The 19,100-nt window shown below is 42.9% G+C and overlaps 1 protein-coding gene and 1 pseudogene across 1 annotated transcript in view; both read left to right on the top strand.

Annotated features, from left to right (window-relative positions):
* The window catches only part of NPEPPS (aminopeptidase puromycin sensitive), a 99,180-nt gene extending 92,663 nt beyond the window's left edge, over positions 1-6,517 (top strand). The window contains exons 20-23 of the mRNA XM_021704551.2: positions 1,201-1,308; positions 1,814-1,969; positions 2,286-2,333; positions 4,916-6,517. Of these exons, the coding sequence (XP_021560226.1) occupies positions 1,201-1,308; positions 1,814-1,969; positions 2,286-2,333; positions 4,916-5,068 (465 nt within the window). The 3' untranslated portion in view covers positions 5,069-6,517. The remainder of the gene's footprint in view (positions 1-1,200; positions 1,309-1,813; positions 1,970-2,285; positions 2,334-4,915) is intronic.
* A 10,132-nt stretch (positions 6,518-16,649) lies between these two features.
* Positions 16,650-17,289, top strand: LOC110593127 (annotated as a pseudogene).
* The last annotated feature ends 1,811 nt before the right edge of the window (positions 17,290-19,100 follow it).

Raw genomic sequence — 19,100 nt, 5'->3', positions numbered from 1 at the left:
AAATAGCAGGTATAAGATGATCTTATTTCCAATTTGGTAATGTGTACATATCATAATAATTTAATTTTTTCTTTCTCTTTTTTTCCCCTAAAGATTTTATTCATTTATTTGAGAGAGAGAACATGAGTGGGGGTGAGGGGCAGAGGGAAAGAGAGAAGCAGACTTCCCACAGAGCAGGCAGCCTGACGCGGGGCTTGATCCCAGGACCCTGAGATCATGACCTGAGCTGAAGGCAGACGCTCAACTGGCTAAGCCACTCAGGCGCCCCAATAATTTAATTTTTTCTTTTCTTTTTTTTTTTTTTTTTAAAGATTTTATTTATTTTTTGACAGAGAGAGACACAGTGAGAGAGGGAACACAGGCAAGTGGAGTGGGAAAGGGAGAAGCAGGCTTCCCGCGGAGCAGGGAGCCTGATGCGGGGCTCGATCCCAGGACCCTGGGATCATAACCTGAGCCGAAGGCAGACGCTTAACCATCTGAGCCACCCAGGCGCCCCTAATTTTTTCTTTATGCTTCTCTATTTTCCTAATTTTCTGCGTTCGGCATGTGCTGATTTTGCAGTTGAAAAATGTGATGGTACAGAATCCCACTGATCAGAGACTCATGAATTAATATTAACATTTATTTTTTACTATTAGAAATTAAATTGATTGGGGCGCCTGGGTGTCTCAGTCGGTTAAGCGTCTGCCTTTGGCTCAGGTCATGATCCCAGGGTCCTGGGGATCGAGTCCCGCATCGTGATCCCTGCTCAGCAGGGATCCTGCTTCTTCCTCTCCCTCTGTCCTGCCACTCCCCCTGCTTGTGCTTGCACTCTCTTTCTCCTTCAAATAAATAAATAAAATATTAAAAAAAAAAAAGAAATTAAATTGATGACCTTTAATGGTATTCGTGATGATTAGTTTGTTCATCTAACATAGAACATTAGTCAGACATCATACCCGTCAGATCTTGATGTTAAACTGCTCAGAACTGATGAAAGCCATTCACGTAGTGCACACTTACATTTAATGACTTACTGTAATGGCATATGATAAATGTAGTGCCTGAACATCTTGAAAAGTATTCTCTTTTGTTAATTTCATACCCTGCAATCTCAGCCAACGAGAATATAGAGCAAAAGTTTGGGGGAGAAGCTCACACAAGCATATGCATAACTTCTAGGAGAGTTAACTAATCTCTATCTTTATTTTTTCACTGTAGCTTCACAAACAAGCAGATATGCAGGAAGAGAAAAACCGAATTGAAAGGGTCCTTGGGGCTACTCTTTCACCTGAATTGATTCAAAAAGTCCTCACGTTTGCACTTTCAGTAAGTTACAACAAAAACTGCTTATAGAGGGAATTGTAACCCACTGATCTGGGGCAAGTGTCTTTGATTCAGTATCCTCTTGATCTGCTTTAACCCTAAACTAAGTCTTCCTCTTAGTCTGGGGAAAATGGAGTGGACTTTTGCTACTGACCTATATATCTCCTTCTAATGGTGAGAATCAGAATAGTTGGAAGCAGAAATAAACTGGAAAGCCTATTTATCCCTGTACCTATCTTCTGTCTCTTCCTTTCTTTATCCTGTAGGAACCCAAGCAAGTATCTGTTGAGTAGCCTGTTTGTACCTGTCTCAATGCTTCATTCTCAATTTGGCTCATCTTTAAATTAAACAGTCTCCTCTTTGCTGGAAGCTTCTGGTGCCAGTTATTCCTAAAACAAGGGATGAGGGTCTTCAGTGTGATTACTTGGGTACCTCAAAAGCATTTGCCATTCCTGCCCCAGAAGATGTTTTGAATACAGAAGATTTTTAGTTCTCTTTCTGTTTTTAGGAAGAGGTACGTCCACAGGACACTGTATCAGTAATTGGTGGAGTGGCTGGAGGCAGCAAGCATGGAAGGAAGGCTGCTTGGAAGTTTATAAAAGACAACTGGGAAGAACTTTATAATCGATACCAGGGAGGATTCTTAATATCCAGACTAATAAAGGTATGTGAAGATTTTTATTTTGAGTACCTCATTTATCATGGATGTTATTTAGAGACATCCATGGTTCACTAGGCCTATAGACTATGGTCTTTGCTCTCTAAGAGTTTCTAAAGACAGAGAGAGGGAGGGAGGGAGGAAGAGTTTCTTTAAATAGTTATTAGCTTTATTAAAGGGCTTGTCCATCACCCATCCTGCACCCTCTAGAATATTCTGAAGTTGGGAGAGAATGGAATGATTCGTTTTTAGGAAAAATGGAATTTTGTTCCTAGCCTCCTTTAGTTGCATTTACTGTTTAAACCATTTTTTTTTTTTTCAGCTATCAGTTGAGGGATTTGCAATTGATAAAATGGCTGGAGAGGTTAAGGTAAGCAAAGTGCTATTTACTTTTTACTTTTCAAGGTAGTAAGTAAAAACACTAATGAGCCAAATTGTAATCATACAGTGTTGGGGTCATGCTGTATTTATCCTTGTTTTTGCTTGGAAAAAGACAACTTGGGTTGTGTCTTTAATGCTTGAAGAATTTGGGGTTGGAATCATCTTTGAGGGCATTGAAATATGGCTGAAAGAACCTGGAACTTGGAATCAGTCAATCTGAGTAGAAATCCATGCCCTGCCCTATTTAGCTATGTGACTTCAAGCAAGTTTTTAACCCCTATGAGCTCTCTCTGTCTCGTCATCCATAAAATGGGATGATAATAAGATTGTTATTTAGAGTAACTAACATAGTGGGACGGAATGGAGTGTAGTAGGTCCTTGATAATTTTCTCCTTTCTAATAACCTTCCTAGATCTGCCATATGCACAGGGAGACAAGATGGCTCTGTAGGGGCTCTCCTCTTAGCCTTTACAAAGGGTAATAGTTCAGTGTAAGGTTCAGCATTTGAGGAACAAATCTACACTGATTAGGAAGATCTTAACTTCAGGGGCGCCTGGGTGGCTCAGTCGTTGGGCGTCTGCCTTCGGCTCAGGTCGTGATCCCGGGGTCCTGGGATCGAGCCCCGCATCCGGCTCCCTGCTTGGCGGGGAGCCTGCTTCTCCCTCTCCCACTCCCCCTGCTTGTGTTCCCTCTCTCGCTGTCTCTCTCTGTCAAATAAATAAATAAAATCTTAAAAATAAATAAAATAAATAAAGAGAGATTTGATTCTGGAGAATATTTTTAAAAAAAGAAAATCTTAACTTTAAGCCTTCCATTGCATTTAATTGTGAAGTACTTTTGAAATGTCATTTTCACCTTCATCTTCTTGAAGGCAGTGGGGTTATGAGGCGTAAATTTGGAAGTTCTGAAAGCTGTAGTGTTGTTTCATTCACTCTGCGAACCATTTTAGGAATAGGATTTTAAGAATTCAGATCTTGAGAGAACAGTGAAAGACTTGATCTCTGCCTTCATTTAGTTTACAGAGTATATTGTGCAAACAGTTCCTTTATTGTAAAGGATATAAGTACTCTGAAGAAGAAGTACATATACTGGGTTTGGAGGGGAAGAGCAGTGAGTGGCCGAGCTGAGGCTGGTTAAGATAGGTAGAGGCCAGACCGTGGAGGGCCTTGTAGGCCGTATGAACATTTTCCTAAGAGTGGAAAGCCCTTGAATTGCTTATAAACAGTGAGTTGATGTGATTTTTGTGATAAAAATTTCAGTCTGGCTGCAATGTGGAGAATAGTGTGGAATAGGGAAGAGAAGATGTTGGGATGCTAACTCTCCAAGCAAGAATGATAAAGTAGCTTGGGGGAGAGGGAGTAATGAAATTCAGGGGGCTTGATTTTGTTAATCTTTAGTTCAACAAATATTTACTGAGTGGCTTCTCTGTGTTGTGAACATACCTGGCAGAGGAAGAAGGAAGAGTCGAGGAGGATTCCCAGGTTTCTTATATGTAAATGGTAGTGCTATTTGTTGAGATGGAGTGAGGGGAAGTCCTGTATCTTACTCAGGCCCTAAGGAGCCTTGGAGCGAGGGCCATTGTCATCTGTGTAAACAAAATAAGGTTATTGATTTCTATAAGTTCTAGACTTAATCTGATGAATTAGTCATTCTCTCTTTTACGCCTGTGATGACTAGTTCAAAGACCCCCATCCTTTTGCTGGTTGGTATTTAAGAGAGAGAGAGAGAGAGAGAGAGAGAGAGTGGGGGGAGGGGCAGAGGGAGAGAGAGAGAATCTCAAGCAGACTCCCCACTGAGCCTGGAGCCTGGAGCCTGACTCGGGCCTTGGTCCCAGGACCCTGAAATCGTGACCTGAGCTGAAATCAAAAGTCGGACACTTAACTGAGCCACCCAGGCGCACCAAGAGTTGCTTTGTTTTCTGTGAAACTTGGCATACTTCATTAGAAAATAGTTTATTGCATCTTTAATCAATAAGCTTTGTGATAAATTATAATAAACTCAGAAATAGTCTTGTATGAAAAATGTGAGTCTGTGGAGCAGTAATCGAAGCTTTGTGGTTTTGTCATCCTTCACAATTTAATCTCTATTAGAAACAGCCAGAATGTGTTTTGAGTCCTTAAGGACTCTGCCTGCCAACTATTATGTTAACAGTTTATATGGGTTTCTCTTTAATCTTCTGGAGTAAATATTTTCTCATGAATGAGAAAACAGAAGAGTTAATTTAACTAAAAGTCATAGGCTAATACATGACCAAGCCTAGATTTCAGTCCCAAGCCTAATTCTGAAGCCTACACTAACCACTAGATGATGAATCTGAAAGAAAGGCCATAGGTTCTATCTCTTTATTAACTTTCGATTCAATTTTAAGCATATATTTGGAGAAGAATTCCTATATGCAAGTCCAAGAAGCTGCTTGTTTTCTTTTAGCCTGGGAGTGGCAATGGTAAAATTTTCATGATTGAAGCTTTTGAATCCTTTACAGAACAGTGGGTATTTTTTCATGACCTGTGATATTAGTACCTTCTTACTATTGCTAGTAATGATCCTACGTTCTGGGTTGTTTTATACCAGGCTTTCTTCGAGAGTCATCCGGCTCCTTCAGCTGAGCGCACCATCCAGCAGTGTTGTGAAAATATCCTGCTGAATGCTGCTTGGCTAAAGCGAGATGCTGAGAGCATTCACCAGTACCTCCTTCAGCGAAAAGCCTCACCACCTACAGCGTGAGCCCTGAGCACACCCCTGCTGCGGTCCTGCTGCTTGGCTGCTGGGGGGATAAGGTGGGGCTACCGAACAGCTGATTCACATGCCAAGAATTTGGAGTCCTCTTTCAAACCAGTGGGGTTGGACAATGAATGTAGTTAACTGGTTCCTGCTCACACTCCAGAATTAAATTCTATTGAAAAAGGAAAATCAGCAATTCAGCAAAAAAATAAAAATAAAAATAAAAAATAAAAAGTAAAAATGTAAATATGATAGTAATAAAATAGAGCATAACGAAACTGTGAAACTTCCTGAAGCCTTGTCAGTGGTTAAAAGTATTTAACACTCTCCTGTTAATGACAGATGTTCTGTTTTTATAACCTACCAAAAGGAAACTAGAGGCTTCTGGGTGAAGAACATTTTTTGTGAAGTAGGTTCTGCAAGCAGCCTACAAGCCAAGGGTAGTGTCCATTGCTGGGAATGGTTAAACGTGAAAGGCTGATAGCTGGTATAACATAGAGTCTGTGCATAATTCCAAGTGTTTTTTGGTTTTGTTGGGTTTGTTGGGTTTTTGGTTTTTGGGGTTTTTTGGGTTTTTTTTGTTTTTGTTTTTTTGTTTTTGTTTTTTTTTTTTTGGGCATGGGGACTGATCGGGAAGATATATTTTCCGCATAACTCAATCTGAACCAAGGATTATAATTTTCCTCCATGCCTTCCCTTCTGTGTGACCACCCGGCCAAAAGGGAAAAAAAAAAAAACCAAACCTCTCCTGGTCTGGGTTTATTCTTCCTCTTAGTTCACCCCCAACCTCCACCCCCGGTGTCCTTCTTAGAGATCAAGAAATAATAAGGAAACATCTTTTATAGCCACATTAAATAAGAGAAACTGATACACATTATTTTTTCTTTCTTTTTTAAGATAACTTTTAAGAGCCCTGAGATGCATATAGGTGAGACATAGAAATGAAAGGGTTTTCAGCCAGGCCGTCCTGAAGGAGTTACTCTGCTAAAAAACAAACAAAATGGTCGTAGTTGTCCGACAGGCCAACGGTTAACCCTCTTCATGGCAGTATCAACACTGGCTTCTCCCGGTTCACCGTGGACGTAGAAGAAGTCAGTGGCCGCCGCTGCAGGGGCCAAGTATTAGCGGGGACTGGACAGAACAGCAAAGACCATAAGCCTGTGTGTGCCACTCTTTGCTTTAACAGTGTATCCTACTAACAAGCCTCACCTACCTGACCCAGTGAATTTTAACTACACCTCATTGCTTTCCTCTGCCCCTACCTTTTTTCCTTTCTTTTTCCTTTTTAAAAATATTTGTTTTGTGTTATTAACAGGAATTTCATATTTGGTGTGGCTTAACTATATTTCAGAAGGTCATCAGATTGTGAGACTGCTTCCTTGAAACATTTTTGTGCTATTGTTTTAAAAAAATAATAATTAAAAAACAGTTGGCGTTAATAAAAATGTCAATGTGAAATTGATGTCCTGATTTCTTTTATTCTCTTTCATAAGAAACTATAAACTTTCCTGTCATTCACTAGGATTATAAGAAGTTTTACGACCAGAGGATTTTTTGAGTCTAAGAAAATCCAATTTCTGAATTCCTTAATGAGTAATACCTGAACAGAAAAATCCTAAGATTCTTTCTAAATTCGTTCTGGATGCTCAGATCTCTTAGAGATCCTTAGAGTTAGCATTCGGGAGTTAACTTGAGACTTACCAGTTCCCGTTTATCGAGGCTTTCCTGTCCAGGGGCCACACTCATGGCTGAGCTAGAGGCCATCTAGGCATGTGCTTAAGGCATCAGCAAAGCAGGGACACTAGAAAGTCTAAGAAAAGAAATCCTCTTTTAATAATAAGAGCTCAGGGGGCCCCTGGCTGGCTCAGTCAGTAGATTGTGTGACTCTTGATCTCTGGGTTGTGAGTTCAAGCCCCATGTTGGGTGTGTAGCCTACTTAAAATTAAAAAAACCAGAAGTTTATAATTAAAAGTTATAGAAAGAAGGTACTTCAGTTTCAGCATACATGCAAGTTTTGTGTTTAATAGTTTAGTAGTTTGAATTTTGCTGGCGCAGAAGTGGTGCAGGAAATCTGCGTCCCCTTCAGAGCTGTTCTCCATCCTGTTCTGTGCCCCCAGAGGGGCTGGCCCGTATGGACTGCATTAACAGGCTCCTTTGCCCTCTGACTTCAGGCTGTGTTGATCCAATTAGTAATACCTTCAAGATCAAAAGGCATGAGGAAAGGATGGTCAGGGTATTTATTCCCCAGGCTTCCTCATCCCCAGGTCACAGGGATCGTCTATGTTGCTCTACCAAAGACCATGACTCCTAATTAAGCAGCCCTCTCGAGCTTCTAGCTCCTTCACTTTGCCCCTTCAAACCTAGGGATAGAACTATTCCCCTACTAGCTCTGGATTACTCCATTATTCCTTGTTGGTTCTCCTGAACTTTGCCCATGTCTTTGTAAATAGTCCCCTTATTAAACCTTCTTCAAGTTACCCAGTTCAAGTGTGTTCTCTGTTTTCTACTAATATCTTGACTGATTCTGGCACGGAGTCCTGATGATTTGGGTCTCTAAAGGTCTTAATTCAGCCTTTTCGGTGTCAGATGTTTTACTTTATTGTTTGTCTTCCAAGTAGCTCTCTATCAGGTAATATATTCATTTTACAGGTGAGAAAGCAGGCTCAAAAAAATTAGGTAAAGTAGTTATACAACGAATAACTTAGAACCAATGGTAAGCCCACGCTCACTGGTCTCTAAATCCTGTGGTCTTGCTAATTGTCATGTCTCCACAATTAGAAGATCATGCAGTCAGACTGGATCTAGGCAACAGTTTTAAATATACTGAATGATTTTCCTTTAACCCTAAGACTTCTTGGTTAAAGCTTTTAGTAGAGATCAGAAAGTTGGAAAAGAAGAGAAATGTGGGGCACCTGGCTGGTTCAGTCAGTAGAGCATGTGACTCTTGATCTCAGGGTCTTGAGTTCAAGCTCCTCAGAGCTTGCTTTAAAAAAAAAAAAAAAAATCTAAAAAAACGGGATGAATGGGTTAATACTTCCTATAGAGAATTTTATATTATTTTTTATTAATGGGAAACAATAAAGCTTTTTGGAATACTACATGGTGGTGGGTGAATTCTTAAACTTCCAGTTTCTAAGGATGGGTTTCAGGACGCAAGGAACCCCTTGAAATTATTTGTAAAGAATGTATCTCCGTAGTGCGCAATTTAGAGGGTATGAGAGGAGTTCTGTAGCTTTAAAAGAGTTCTTTCAGTTCTATTACCCAAACAGGTCCTAGAATGTTATCAGAAAGACTTGGAGCCACATCTGTAGGGTTAGTGATTCTTTTTCTTACCAGGGCAGGAAAAAAAAAAAGCTTCTGATCATCTATTTATAGCATTGAATCTATACTTACAGACAGCCTCAGTTTTGATTGAATAATCAATTACTTGGTGAGAAATGACTCTCCTCTTACTACACATTGGTTTTAGGGTCTCAGCATTGTTGTTTAATTTTTTTATAAGACTGTCTTCTCTTTTGTGGTAGTACAAAAACTCATCCAAGATGGACCGTGCCTTCTTGTACCGCCCCCGGTCGACACAGACTGGCCAAGGTGTTTGGTTTCAAACACAAGCGTAAGTGATAGGAGACCCCGGTGTTAATAAACATCAGGCCAAACAGCTGCTTTCCCTCAGAAACCACATCAGAGCATTGGCGGTTCCATCAGCACGTGCGATGGAAAACGTGATCGGTGGCAGGGCCAAAGGAAGGAGAGCGGGCGCGGTTGTTAGTGCCACTTGTAAAAAGGTCTGGTTGCCCCTGCAGTTCTGTTGCTGGCGTCCGGCGGCTGTAGCTTTCACCATTGAACTTCTGGTTCCAATACTGGGCTAGAATTAGCAACAGAGGAGAAACATAGCTTACTATTAATCTACGCTTTCTCAGGGAAGTTGCCAGCCGCTGACAGCAGACATGCTGCCCACCAATTAAGATGACTACCAGGAAGAAAAAGAATTAAATCTCGTCATAGTTTGACTGACCATACCAGTCTGGTCCTCTGAGACACCTGCCTCCCCCTCCACCCCCAACCAAATTTAACCTTTGTCCCCTATTTGACAAATTGTGCAGGTATATTACATTATACTGCAATTTCAGCCCACTCTATTAGGGGGCTGATTATCTACTTTGTATTATATATGCTAATCTTATGGATATTCTCTTCTTAGTGTTCTCTCTACTATTTAGACTTCTAAGGAAGTTAAGAAAACTAAATATTGAATGGCTAATGATTCAGTAGAAGTCTCAAGAACACAGAATGCAAGATAATGAAGAAGGCGAGATGGAGAAACAGTTTATCAGAAAAAGTACAAAACATTTAAAATAGTTGACATGAATGAGGATGGATGAGATGATTGTTGCTTTCTTAAGATTTTTTTTTTTTTTAAGATTTCATTTACTGATTTGAGAGAGAGGGAGAAGGAAAAGCTCCCTGGGGCACGATTCCAGGACCCTGGGATCATGACCTGAGCCGAAGGCAGATGCTTAACCAACTGAGCCAACCAGGCACCCCGTAAGACTTATTTTAGAGACAGAGAAAGCATGAGTGGGAGGGGCAGAGGGAGAAGGAGAGAGTTTCTCAAGCAGACTCCATGCTGAGGGCAGAGCCTGATGCACCTTGAATTTCAGGACCCTGAGATGAGGTCCTGAGTCAAAACAAAGAGTTGGATGCTTAACCGACTGAGCCACCCAGCTGCCCCAACTATTGCTTTCTTAATAGGTCAGTTCCCTCCTCTAGGAATAGAGCACTTGAAAGTCAGGGGAATATAAAGGGGTATGGTAGGATGAAGTTAATGCTGTAGCCTTTAAGAGTATAAAGAAGTACCTTCTCTTACTTTGTTCTTTTTCTTTTTTCCTACCCCCTTCACCACCACCCTTTGGGGCTTCTGGCAACCACCAATCTGTTCTCTGTATCAATGAGCTTGGTTTTTTTGTTTTTATTTTTTTAAGATTTCACATTTAAGAGAAATCACTCGGTATTTGTCTTTCTCAGTCTGGCTTATTTCACTTAGCATAATGCCCTTAAGGTCCATCCATGTTGGCAAATGGCAAGATTTCATTCTTTTTTATGGCTGAGTAATATTCTAGTGTGTGTGTCTGTGTGTGTGTGTGTGTCTGTGTGTGTGTGTCTGTGTTCATGCTACAATTTCCTTCTTCATCCATCCATTGATGGACACAGGTTGTTTCCATATCTTGGTTATTATAAATAATGCTGCAGTGAACATGGATGGGGTGCATATATCTTTCTGAGTTAGTATTTTCATTTTCTTCAGATAAATACCCAAAAGGGGAATTGCTAGATCGTATGGTAGTTTTATTTCTAATTTTTTAAAGAACCTCCATACTGTTTTCCATAGTGGCTGCGCCAATTTACATTCCCACCAGTAGAGCACAAGGGTTCAATTTTCTCCACATCCTCACTAACACTTACTTCTTGTCTTTTTGATACTAGCCATCCTGACAGGTATAAAATGAAAGCTAATTGTGGTTTTGATATGTATTTCACTGATGATTAATGATGTTGAACATCATTTCATGCGCCTGTTGGTCATCTGCATATCTTTGAAAAAATGTCTATTCAGATCTTATGTCCATTTTTTTTTTTTTAAGATTTTATTTATTTATTTGAGACAGAGAGAATGAGAGAGAGAGAGCACATGAGAGGGGGGAGGGTCAGAGGCAGAAGCCGGCTCCCCGCCGAGCAGGGAGCCTGATGCGGGACTCGATCCAGAGACTCCAGGATCATGACCTGAGCTGAAGGCAGTCGCTTAACCAACTGAGCCACCCAGGCGCCCCCTTATGTCCATTTTTAATTGGATTATTTGTGAAGTGTTTTTTGCTATTGAGTTGTATGAGTTCTTTATATATTTTGGATATTAGCCCCTTATAAATACATGATTTGCAAATGTTTTCTCCCATTCAGTAAAGTTTGCCTTTTTGTTTTGTTGGTTTCCTTTGCTGTATAGAAGCTTTTTAATATGATGTAGTCTCACTTATTTATTTTTGCTTTTATTGCTTTTGCTTTTGGTGTCAGGTTAAAAAAACATTGCCAGGACCTATGCCAACTATGTTTTCTTCTAGGAGTTTTATGGTTTCAGGTGTTATATTCAAGTCTTTAATCCACCTTGAGTTAATCTTGGTGTATGGTGAAAGACAGTGGTCAAGTTTCATTCTTTTGCATGTGGCTTACCATTTTCCCAACACGGTTTTTTTGAACAGACTGTCCTTTCCCTGTTGTATATTCTTAACTCCTGTGTCATAAATTAGTTGACCATATATAAATGTGTTTTTTTCTGGGCTCTCTATCTTGTTTCATTGATCTGTGTGTCTGTTTTTATGCCAATACCATATTGTTTTAATTATCATAGCTTTGTAATATAGTTTGAAATCAGGGAGTATGATGCCTCCAGCTTTCTTCTTTCTCAAGATTGCTTTGGCCATTCAGGGTTTCTCACTTCATTCCTCGAACAGTAATAGAATATACGGATGATCTCTGTATAGACAACAAAACAGTACATGACTTACATAAGACAACATGGCTACCAAATCTGGTCTGCTCTCCCTGCCCCTGCTGACACTCTTCCCAGAAGATGGAAGGTTCTAGAGCTGCGTGTCCAAGTACAGTAGCCTCTAACCATATGTAGCTATTTAAGTTTAAATTCAAATAAATTAAAAACTAAGTTCCACATTTCAAGTGTTCCATTAGCAACATACAGTTAGTGGCCACTATATTGGACAATACCAGATACACATCATATTCCATCACTGAAGAAAGTTCTGTTGGACCACCCGGTTCTACATCAAGTGTATGCAAGTGTATTTTTTGTTTATGGTAGAAAATAGTTACATAATGTATGTTCTTCTTTACCAGCCTCATTGTAACATTGCTCTTCGTCTAAGAACATTGTATCACTAACCCCTATCAACTTAAAATTTTATTTCTGTTTACAAATGTAATACAGGGGAGCCTGGGTGGCTCAGCTGGTCAAGAGTCTGCCTTCGGCTCAGGTCATGATTCCAGGGTCCTGGGATTGAGCCCTGTGTTGGGCCTGCCTGCTCAGCGGGGAGCCTGCTCCTCCCTCTCCCTCTGCCCCTCCCCCCACTCATTCCCTTCCTCTCGCTCTCAAATGAATACATAAAAATCTTTAACAAATATTAAGAATTAGGGGCGCCTGGGTGACTCAGTGTTAAGCATCTGCCTTCGGCTCAGGTCATGATCCCAGGGTCCTGGGATCGAACCCTGCATTGGGCTCCCTGCTCGGCGGAAGGCCTGCTTCTCCCTCTCCCACTCTCTCTGCTTGTGTTCCCTTTCGCTGTGTCTCTCTCTGTCAAATAAATAAAATCTTAAAAAAAAAAAAAAGTATCAAGTCCTAAAAAAAAAATTAAAAAATTAAAAAATACATGGGGCACCTGGGTGGGTCAGTCGGTTAAGCGTCTACCTTCGGCTCAGGTCATGATCCCAGGGTCCTGGGATCGAGCCCCGCATCTGGCTCTCTACTCAGCAGAGAGTCTGCTTCTCCCTCTGCCTCCTGCTTGTGCTCTCTCTCTCTCTCTCTGTGTCAAATAAATAAATAAAATCTTTAAAAAAATACAAATGTAATACATACTCATTTTTTAAATTTTGAAGGGAAAAAACAAGTGACTATCTCTTCTTATAAACCTGCCTCCCAAAGACAATCCTGATTACAGATGAGTTTGGGAAATATTCCTCCAGCTATGTTTTCACACTCTAGTTTATGCATTTAATTCTTTTTAGTAATGAAGATGGGTTATGCCCCTTTTGCTTGCTCCTCTTTGTAGCAGATGCCACGCATTTTCAGTCTTTGCCTCAGGAAGCTAAGTGTGCGAGGCTCTGACCTGTGACCCCTGATGTCATGCTCTCAGTCCTGAGGAGTTGACTTGAGAACAAATAAACAGTGGGCAAACGCACACCCTGAGAAGCATTTCTTCCTTGGTCAGATGCGCTGATTCACGCGTGTTGTCCAGCCTGACCGCCTGACGTGAAACGCCCGTTCTGTGGGGCGCGCACATTGGAGGAATGCGGCTTTAAGCTCCGCGCTCCATTAGTTCAAGTGGTTCATGTAATGAATTCACTCAGTGCTCTTTCCTCACCGGAGATGCGAACGGCCCTGTATTTGGAACTAACATTTGCAACCCTCTACACCGCCGCCTGTGTGTTTAGTTACAGATTGTGGTGGTTATATCGCCATGAACTGGACTTCGGAAGTGCTGCGGTGATGGATGTCACAAAGACTTTGGTGAGGACACGCAGCTGGCTTGGGGGGCGGGGAAGGAAAAGAAGAAAAAAGTGCCCTTTCTCACAGATTGCAGCCGGCAGGGACTTCAGCTCGCTGCAGTTGTTGAGACGAGGCCACAGGTTCGTCCCAAGGGCCCGGCTTACCTGCCGGACACCTGCCGCGGGAGCCCCACCTGCTCAGCAGGGAGTCTGCTTCTCCCTCTCCCTCTGTCGCTCCCCCTGCTTGTGCTCTCTCGCTCTGTCAAATGAATAAATACAATCTTAGAAAAAAAAGAAAAGATGGGGCACCTGGGTGGCTCAGTCGTTAAGCATCTGCCTTCGGCTCAGGTCACGATCCCGGGGTCCTGGGATGGAGCCCCGCATCGGGCTCCCTGCTCTGCGGGAGGCCTGCTTCTCCCTCTCCCACTCCCCCTGCTTGTGTTCCCTCTCTCACTGTGTCTCTCCATGTCAAATAAATAAAATCTTTAAAAAAAGAAAGAAAGAAAGAGAAATAGTGAATGAGTACTTCTAAGTGTGATGAGTCTTTGGAATAGGAAGGGCAGGGTGGTGTAAGAGGCCATTACTGGGGAATCTGATGTCGCCTGGATGTTCAGGAAAGGCTCCCATGAAGAAATGATGTTAAACAGAGGCCTGGAAGATGAGTAGTTGCTAGCCAGGCAAAGAGGAAAGGGAAAAGTGTTCTAGGCAGAAGAATAGCATGTACGATGGGCCTGTGGCTGAAAAGAACCTGATGTATTTAAGGAACCAAAGGAAATCCAGAATAGAGGGAACAAAGAGAACTCTTGGAAAAGTGGTGGAAGAGAAATCTGGAGAGGCAGGCCACGGCCAGACTAGGGAGGGACTCAGGCCACATTAAAGATTCCACACTGGGGCACCTGGCTGTCTCCGTTGGTAGAATGTGCAGCTCTTGATCTCGGAGTCGTGAGTTTGAGCCCCAGGTTGGGCATACAGATTACTTTAAAAAAAAAAAAAAGAAAGAAAGAAAGAAAGAAGGCGCCTGGGTGGCTCAGTCGTTAAGTGTCCGCCTTCGGCTCAGGTCATGGTCCCAGGGTCCTGGGATAGAGCCCCGCATCGGGCTCCCTGCTCGCAGGAAGCCTGCTTCTCCCTCTCCTACTCCCCCTACTTGGGTTCCCTCTCGCTGTGTCTCTCTCTGTCAAATAAATAAATAAAATCTTTAAAAAAAAAAAAAAGAAAGAAAAAAGATTCTATACTTTAGGTAAAGGACAACGGGAAACCATGAGTTTCTGCATCTGTGCAATGAGAATAATACTACTCCTAGAGTCCCCAGGGAACAAAATTAGAAGAATACAAGTGAAAGGTCTTTAGCGCTTTAGGAAAACTACTGATATAATATCATTAGTGGTAATACTATGCTGTGCTGCCTTCTTAAGTAATAGTTCAAATCCCCTTCTAAGTGGGAATAGGAAATAGTCCATAAAACCCTGACTTACTCAAGGGAACTGATGGAAAGGTCAGAAGTTCATTTCAGTCGAAATTTCCAGCATGGGGTTCCTGAAGCCCAGGGATGAGCTCAGTTGTTTGGAGCAGGATCACACCATTTATGGCCATGTGTGTTTCCCAACTCCATCCCAACTCCCCGACACCACTTCCGGAAAAGATCAGCATGCTGCCTCCTCAAACCTACCAGAGCAGAACCACTCGGACACCCTTTCCTCTTGATTTCTTCCAGTCAGATCCTGTGCCCAGCACCTCCTTAAGTCAGCTTTTGTAGAAACTGCCCTCATTCAAAAACATGACACTCCTCTGAGCTGTTCATGGCAAAATAATCATCCCACTTAGCACCTGCATTACATTTTAGGAAAATTTCAACACCTTTCCAAATCTGTGACATTTTATTCCTACCATGCTTCTGCGAAGTAGGTACAACAAAACCTCGGGACGGATGCAAAACCTGGGGTTCGCCTCTCCAATGTGACCAGCACTGATATACTACCATGGAGGACTTAATGGTTCATTTTGGGCCATTTCCTCTCTGCCTGAAACGTATTAACTATTATTCAGGTACAGAAGGGCAACATATTAACTATTACCCCAGTGCAGAAGGACAGAGCTTCTGCAGGTGACTGAGGTCCCATTACCACAACCTGCTTCCCAGTTCTGGTTGAACAAACCAGACACAATTCTTCCCCGGAGGTAACTGACTACCATAAATGCTCCACAGTACTACACACCAGAGGTTGCAAACTTGTTTCTTCCCTTTGACTGACATAATGCTTTTTAAATATTTCTGAAAATGTAAATGCCAGTTTTTAAAAATCACAACATTTGGGGCACCTGGGTGGCTCAGTTGGTTGGGCGTCTGCCTTCGGCTCAGGTCATGATCTCAGGGTCCTGGGATGAGCCCTGCGTGGGGCTCCCTGCTCTGCGGGGAGTCTGTTTGTCCCTCTCTCTTTGCTACCCGCCCACCCCGCATGCTCTCGCTCTCTCTCAAATAAATAAAATCTTTAAAAATAAATAAATATCACAACATTTTACATAAAAATCCAGATTTCCACCCAGTCGCCCCTCCATCTTATCTTGAATAATCAGAAGATCTGGCAAACTGTCAGGGGCTGAGTACTGACTTATGACCAGCCTATTCTACCACAGTCCCCAGTCTGCCTCCATCCTTCATGAAGAGGGAGTGACAGGCCCAGAATATCTGAATTTGTGCACCCGCTCCCATATGGACCAAGTATTATGAGTATCATATCCCTCCTTTGTGACCCTTTCATATGTAAAGAGTTTACTCTTTACATATGAAACAACCTTTGGCCACTCCAGTCCATCTCTGATGGATCTTAGGTTAGTTAGTTGCAGCTACTTCCGGAGGGTAAGGATAAAAGCTTTAATTTATTCCATCAAAGACTTAGGTTAATCTATTGGCTCCCCTTTTCCATTCTGGCTCCTCCATTCGTTCGTTCGTTCCTTCCTTCCTTCATTCATTCATTTAAGATTCAGAACTTTTTTTTTTTTTTTTTTTTTTTGGTAATACTTATGAAGGTAGTAGGGCAGTGTCCTCAAATCATTTTTGGGTGGAGAATTTTTTTTTTTTTAAGATTTTATTTATTTATTTGACAGAGAGAGACACAGCGACAGAGGGAACACAAGCAGAGGGAGTGGGGGAGGGAGAAGCAGGCTTCCCGCGGAGCAAGGAGCCCGATGCGGGGCTCGATCCCAGGAGCCCGATGCGGGGCTCGATCCCAGGACCCCGGGATCATGACCTGAGCCGAAGGCAGACGCTTAACGACTGAGCCACCCAGGCGCCCCGGGTGGAGAATTTTTTAAAAATAAAATGCATTACTGGGAGCCCCCGCGGCCGCTGGAGGAGGCAGGCGGTCACGGCCCTCTGCACCCAGGTCGCTACCTGACCCACCAGCAGAAGGTGCTGCCGCTGTATGAGCCACCTGGAGTCGGATTGTGTCCACAGGGACAAATACCGGGACTTGGCTTGTTCGAGGAGAGCCCGGCGTGAAGAACAGAAGAATGAAAAGGATATGGTGAAGGCCACCCAACTGCTGAGGAGGCGGAGGAAGAATTCTGGCGCAGTCGGCATCCTCAGCCACACACCTTCCCCGAGTCTCCAGGAGGGACCTCCTCGGAGAGAGCGAGTGTTACGAGGTTCCTGAGCGGTGCTTAGGCGACCGGCAGCCCTCGGAGAAGGCGCGGTGTCCCGACTACTCTGCCGAGAGAGGGCAGTGGAAGAAGCTGCGAAGGAAAAGCTGGGAGCGGGAGGTGAGGCGGCCGCAGGAGGAAACGGCGCTCGGTGGTCCCAACCCTGCGGCTGTGCCCCCCCCGCCCGGAGGGAAGGGGATTTGCCGCACCTGCGGGGGCACACTGGGCCCCGGGCCATGTGCACAGAGGGGAGGACACCTCAGCAGTCAGCCACGCCGGCAAGGGAAATCAGATACACAACGAATACACGCTTGCCCTAATAAAAATCACTCGGCTTGGGAAGGATTAATTAATTACTTAATTAGTTAATTAAATAACTAAAAATCCGTTACTGGAATCCCACTTTTGGGTATATACCCAAAAGAATTGAAAGAGATATGTGCACACCCACGTTCATTCATGGCAGCATTATTCACTATAGCCAAAAGGGGAAAGCTACCCAAGTGTCTATTGAGGGATGAATGGATAAACACAATGCGATATATACATCACAATGGAATATTATTCAGCTTTAAAAATGAAGGAAATTCTGACACAGGTTACAACACAGATGAACCTTGAGGACATTATGCTAAGTGAAATAAGCCAATCGCAAGACAAAAACAAAACAAAACCAAACCGCACGTATACTGTATGATTCCATTCACATCAGGAATCTAGAGACAGAAAGTGGAATGGTGGTTGCCCGGGGCTGGGGGCCGAGGGGAATATGGGGGGTTGTTGTTTAGCAGATACAGAGTTCCAGTTTTGCAAAATTAAAAAGTTCTGGGGAAAAAAGAAAAAGAAAAAAGTTCTGAAGAGCTGTTGCACACCAGTGTGAATATTTTTAACACTACTGAGCTATATTCTTGAAAATGGCTAAGATGATCATTTTTTTAACCATGCTTACATTTTTAAAAGTGCATCCCTGGAGAGGGCGCCGGGGTGGCTCAGTGGATTAAGCCTCCGACTCTAGATTTCAGCTCAGGTCATGAGCTCAGGGTCATGAGGTTGAGTCCCACGTGGGGCTCCATGCTGGGGGGGGGGAGGTCTGCTTGGGATTCTCTCTCTCCCTCTCCCTCGGTCCCTCCCTCCTGCTCTCTCTCTCCAGTAAGTAAAATCTGGGGGGGGGGGGGGGAGTGCATCCCTGGGGGGATAGGCAAAATGGGTGAAGGGGAGTGGGAGATACAGGCTTCCCCTTATGGAATAAGTCTCCGCGGGGACTGAAAGGTACAGCACAGGGAACACAGTCAGTGGTACTTAGTAACGTTGTGTGGGCACAGGTGGCAGCTGCTCTCGTGGCCACAGCACAGCCCAACGCGTAGACCTGCAGCATCGCTATACTTGTTACTCCGGAAACTAATGCAACATTGTGCGTCAATTACATTTTTTTTTAAAGTTACATAAAACGATAAAATATAAAAATCAATCTATTTTAATTAATTAATTAATTAATATTTAAAGTGCATCACTGGGTGTCAGGAGACCTAGGTTCCACTAGAGGCTTCAACGCTGACTTCTACGACCTTGAGCAAGGCACTCTCTGGAACTCAGATCCTTTTTTGCAAACCGGGAGGGTGAAAGAGGTGATAATAAAAACACCAACCTCAGTGCTGGGCAGGCTGATGTGAGTAATAGAACGTTCTGGATATAAATGGTCACCACCTCAAACTGTGCTTTCAGTTTGACTCAATAAATCTTAGATAGGTTTAAAAAAAAAGAAAGAAAGAAAGCCAAGGTCTGCATTAGGTGCCAGAACCTTGCAGGGGAAAGAACAAGAGGCTGCCCTCAAATCGCTCACAGTCTAGTGGAAAAACAAAAACGCAACTAGAAAAAAATTTGCAATATAATGTGTTAAGGGTCAGTCTAACATATGCTGAATGCAAGTATCTATGATTTAGCTTCCCTATAATGGGATGAACGTTGGGTATAAACAGTGATATGTTGTTGGGGGCACCTGGCTGGTTCTGCTGGTAGAGCAGGAGATGCTCCATCTCGGGGTGGTGAGTTCAAGCCCCATGCTGGGAATAGAGCTTACTTTAAAGAAAACCCCCAAAATAGTTCTCAAATGAGTTAGCAGAACATACATTTA

This window comes from Neomonachus schauinslandi, chromosome 15 (genome assembly GCF_002201575.2).
Source record: "Neomonachus schauinslandi chromosome 15, ASM220157v2, whole genome shotgun sequence".
Taxonomy (NCBI): Eukaryota; Metazoa; Chordata; class Mammalia; order Carnivora; family Phocidae; genus Neomonachus; species Neomonachus schauinslandi.
The sequence above is the reverse complement of the archived record's forward strand: the minus strand, read 5'-3'. Positions and strand labels throughout refer to the sequence as shown.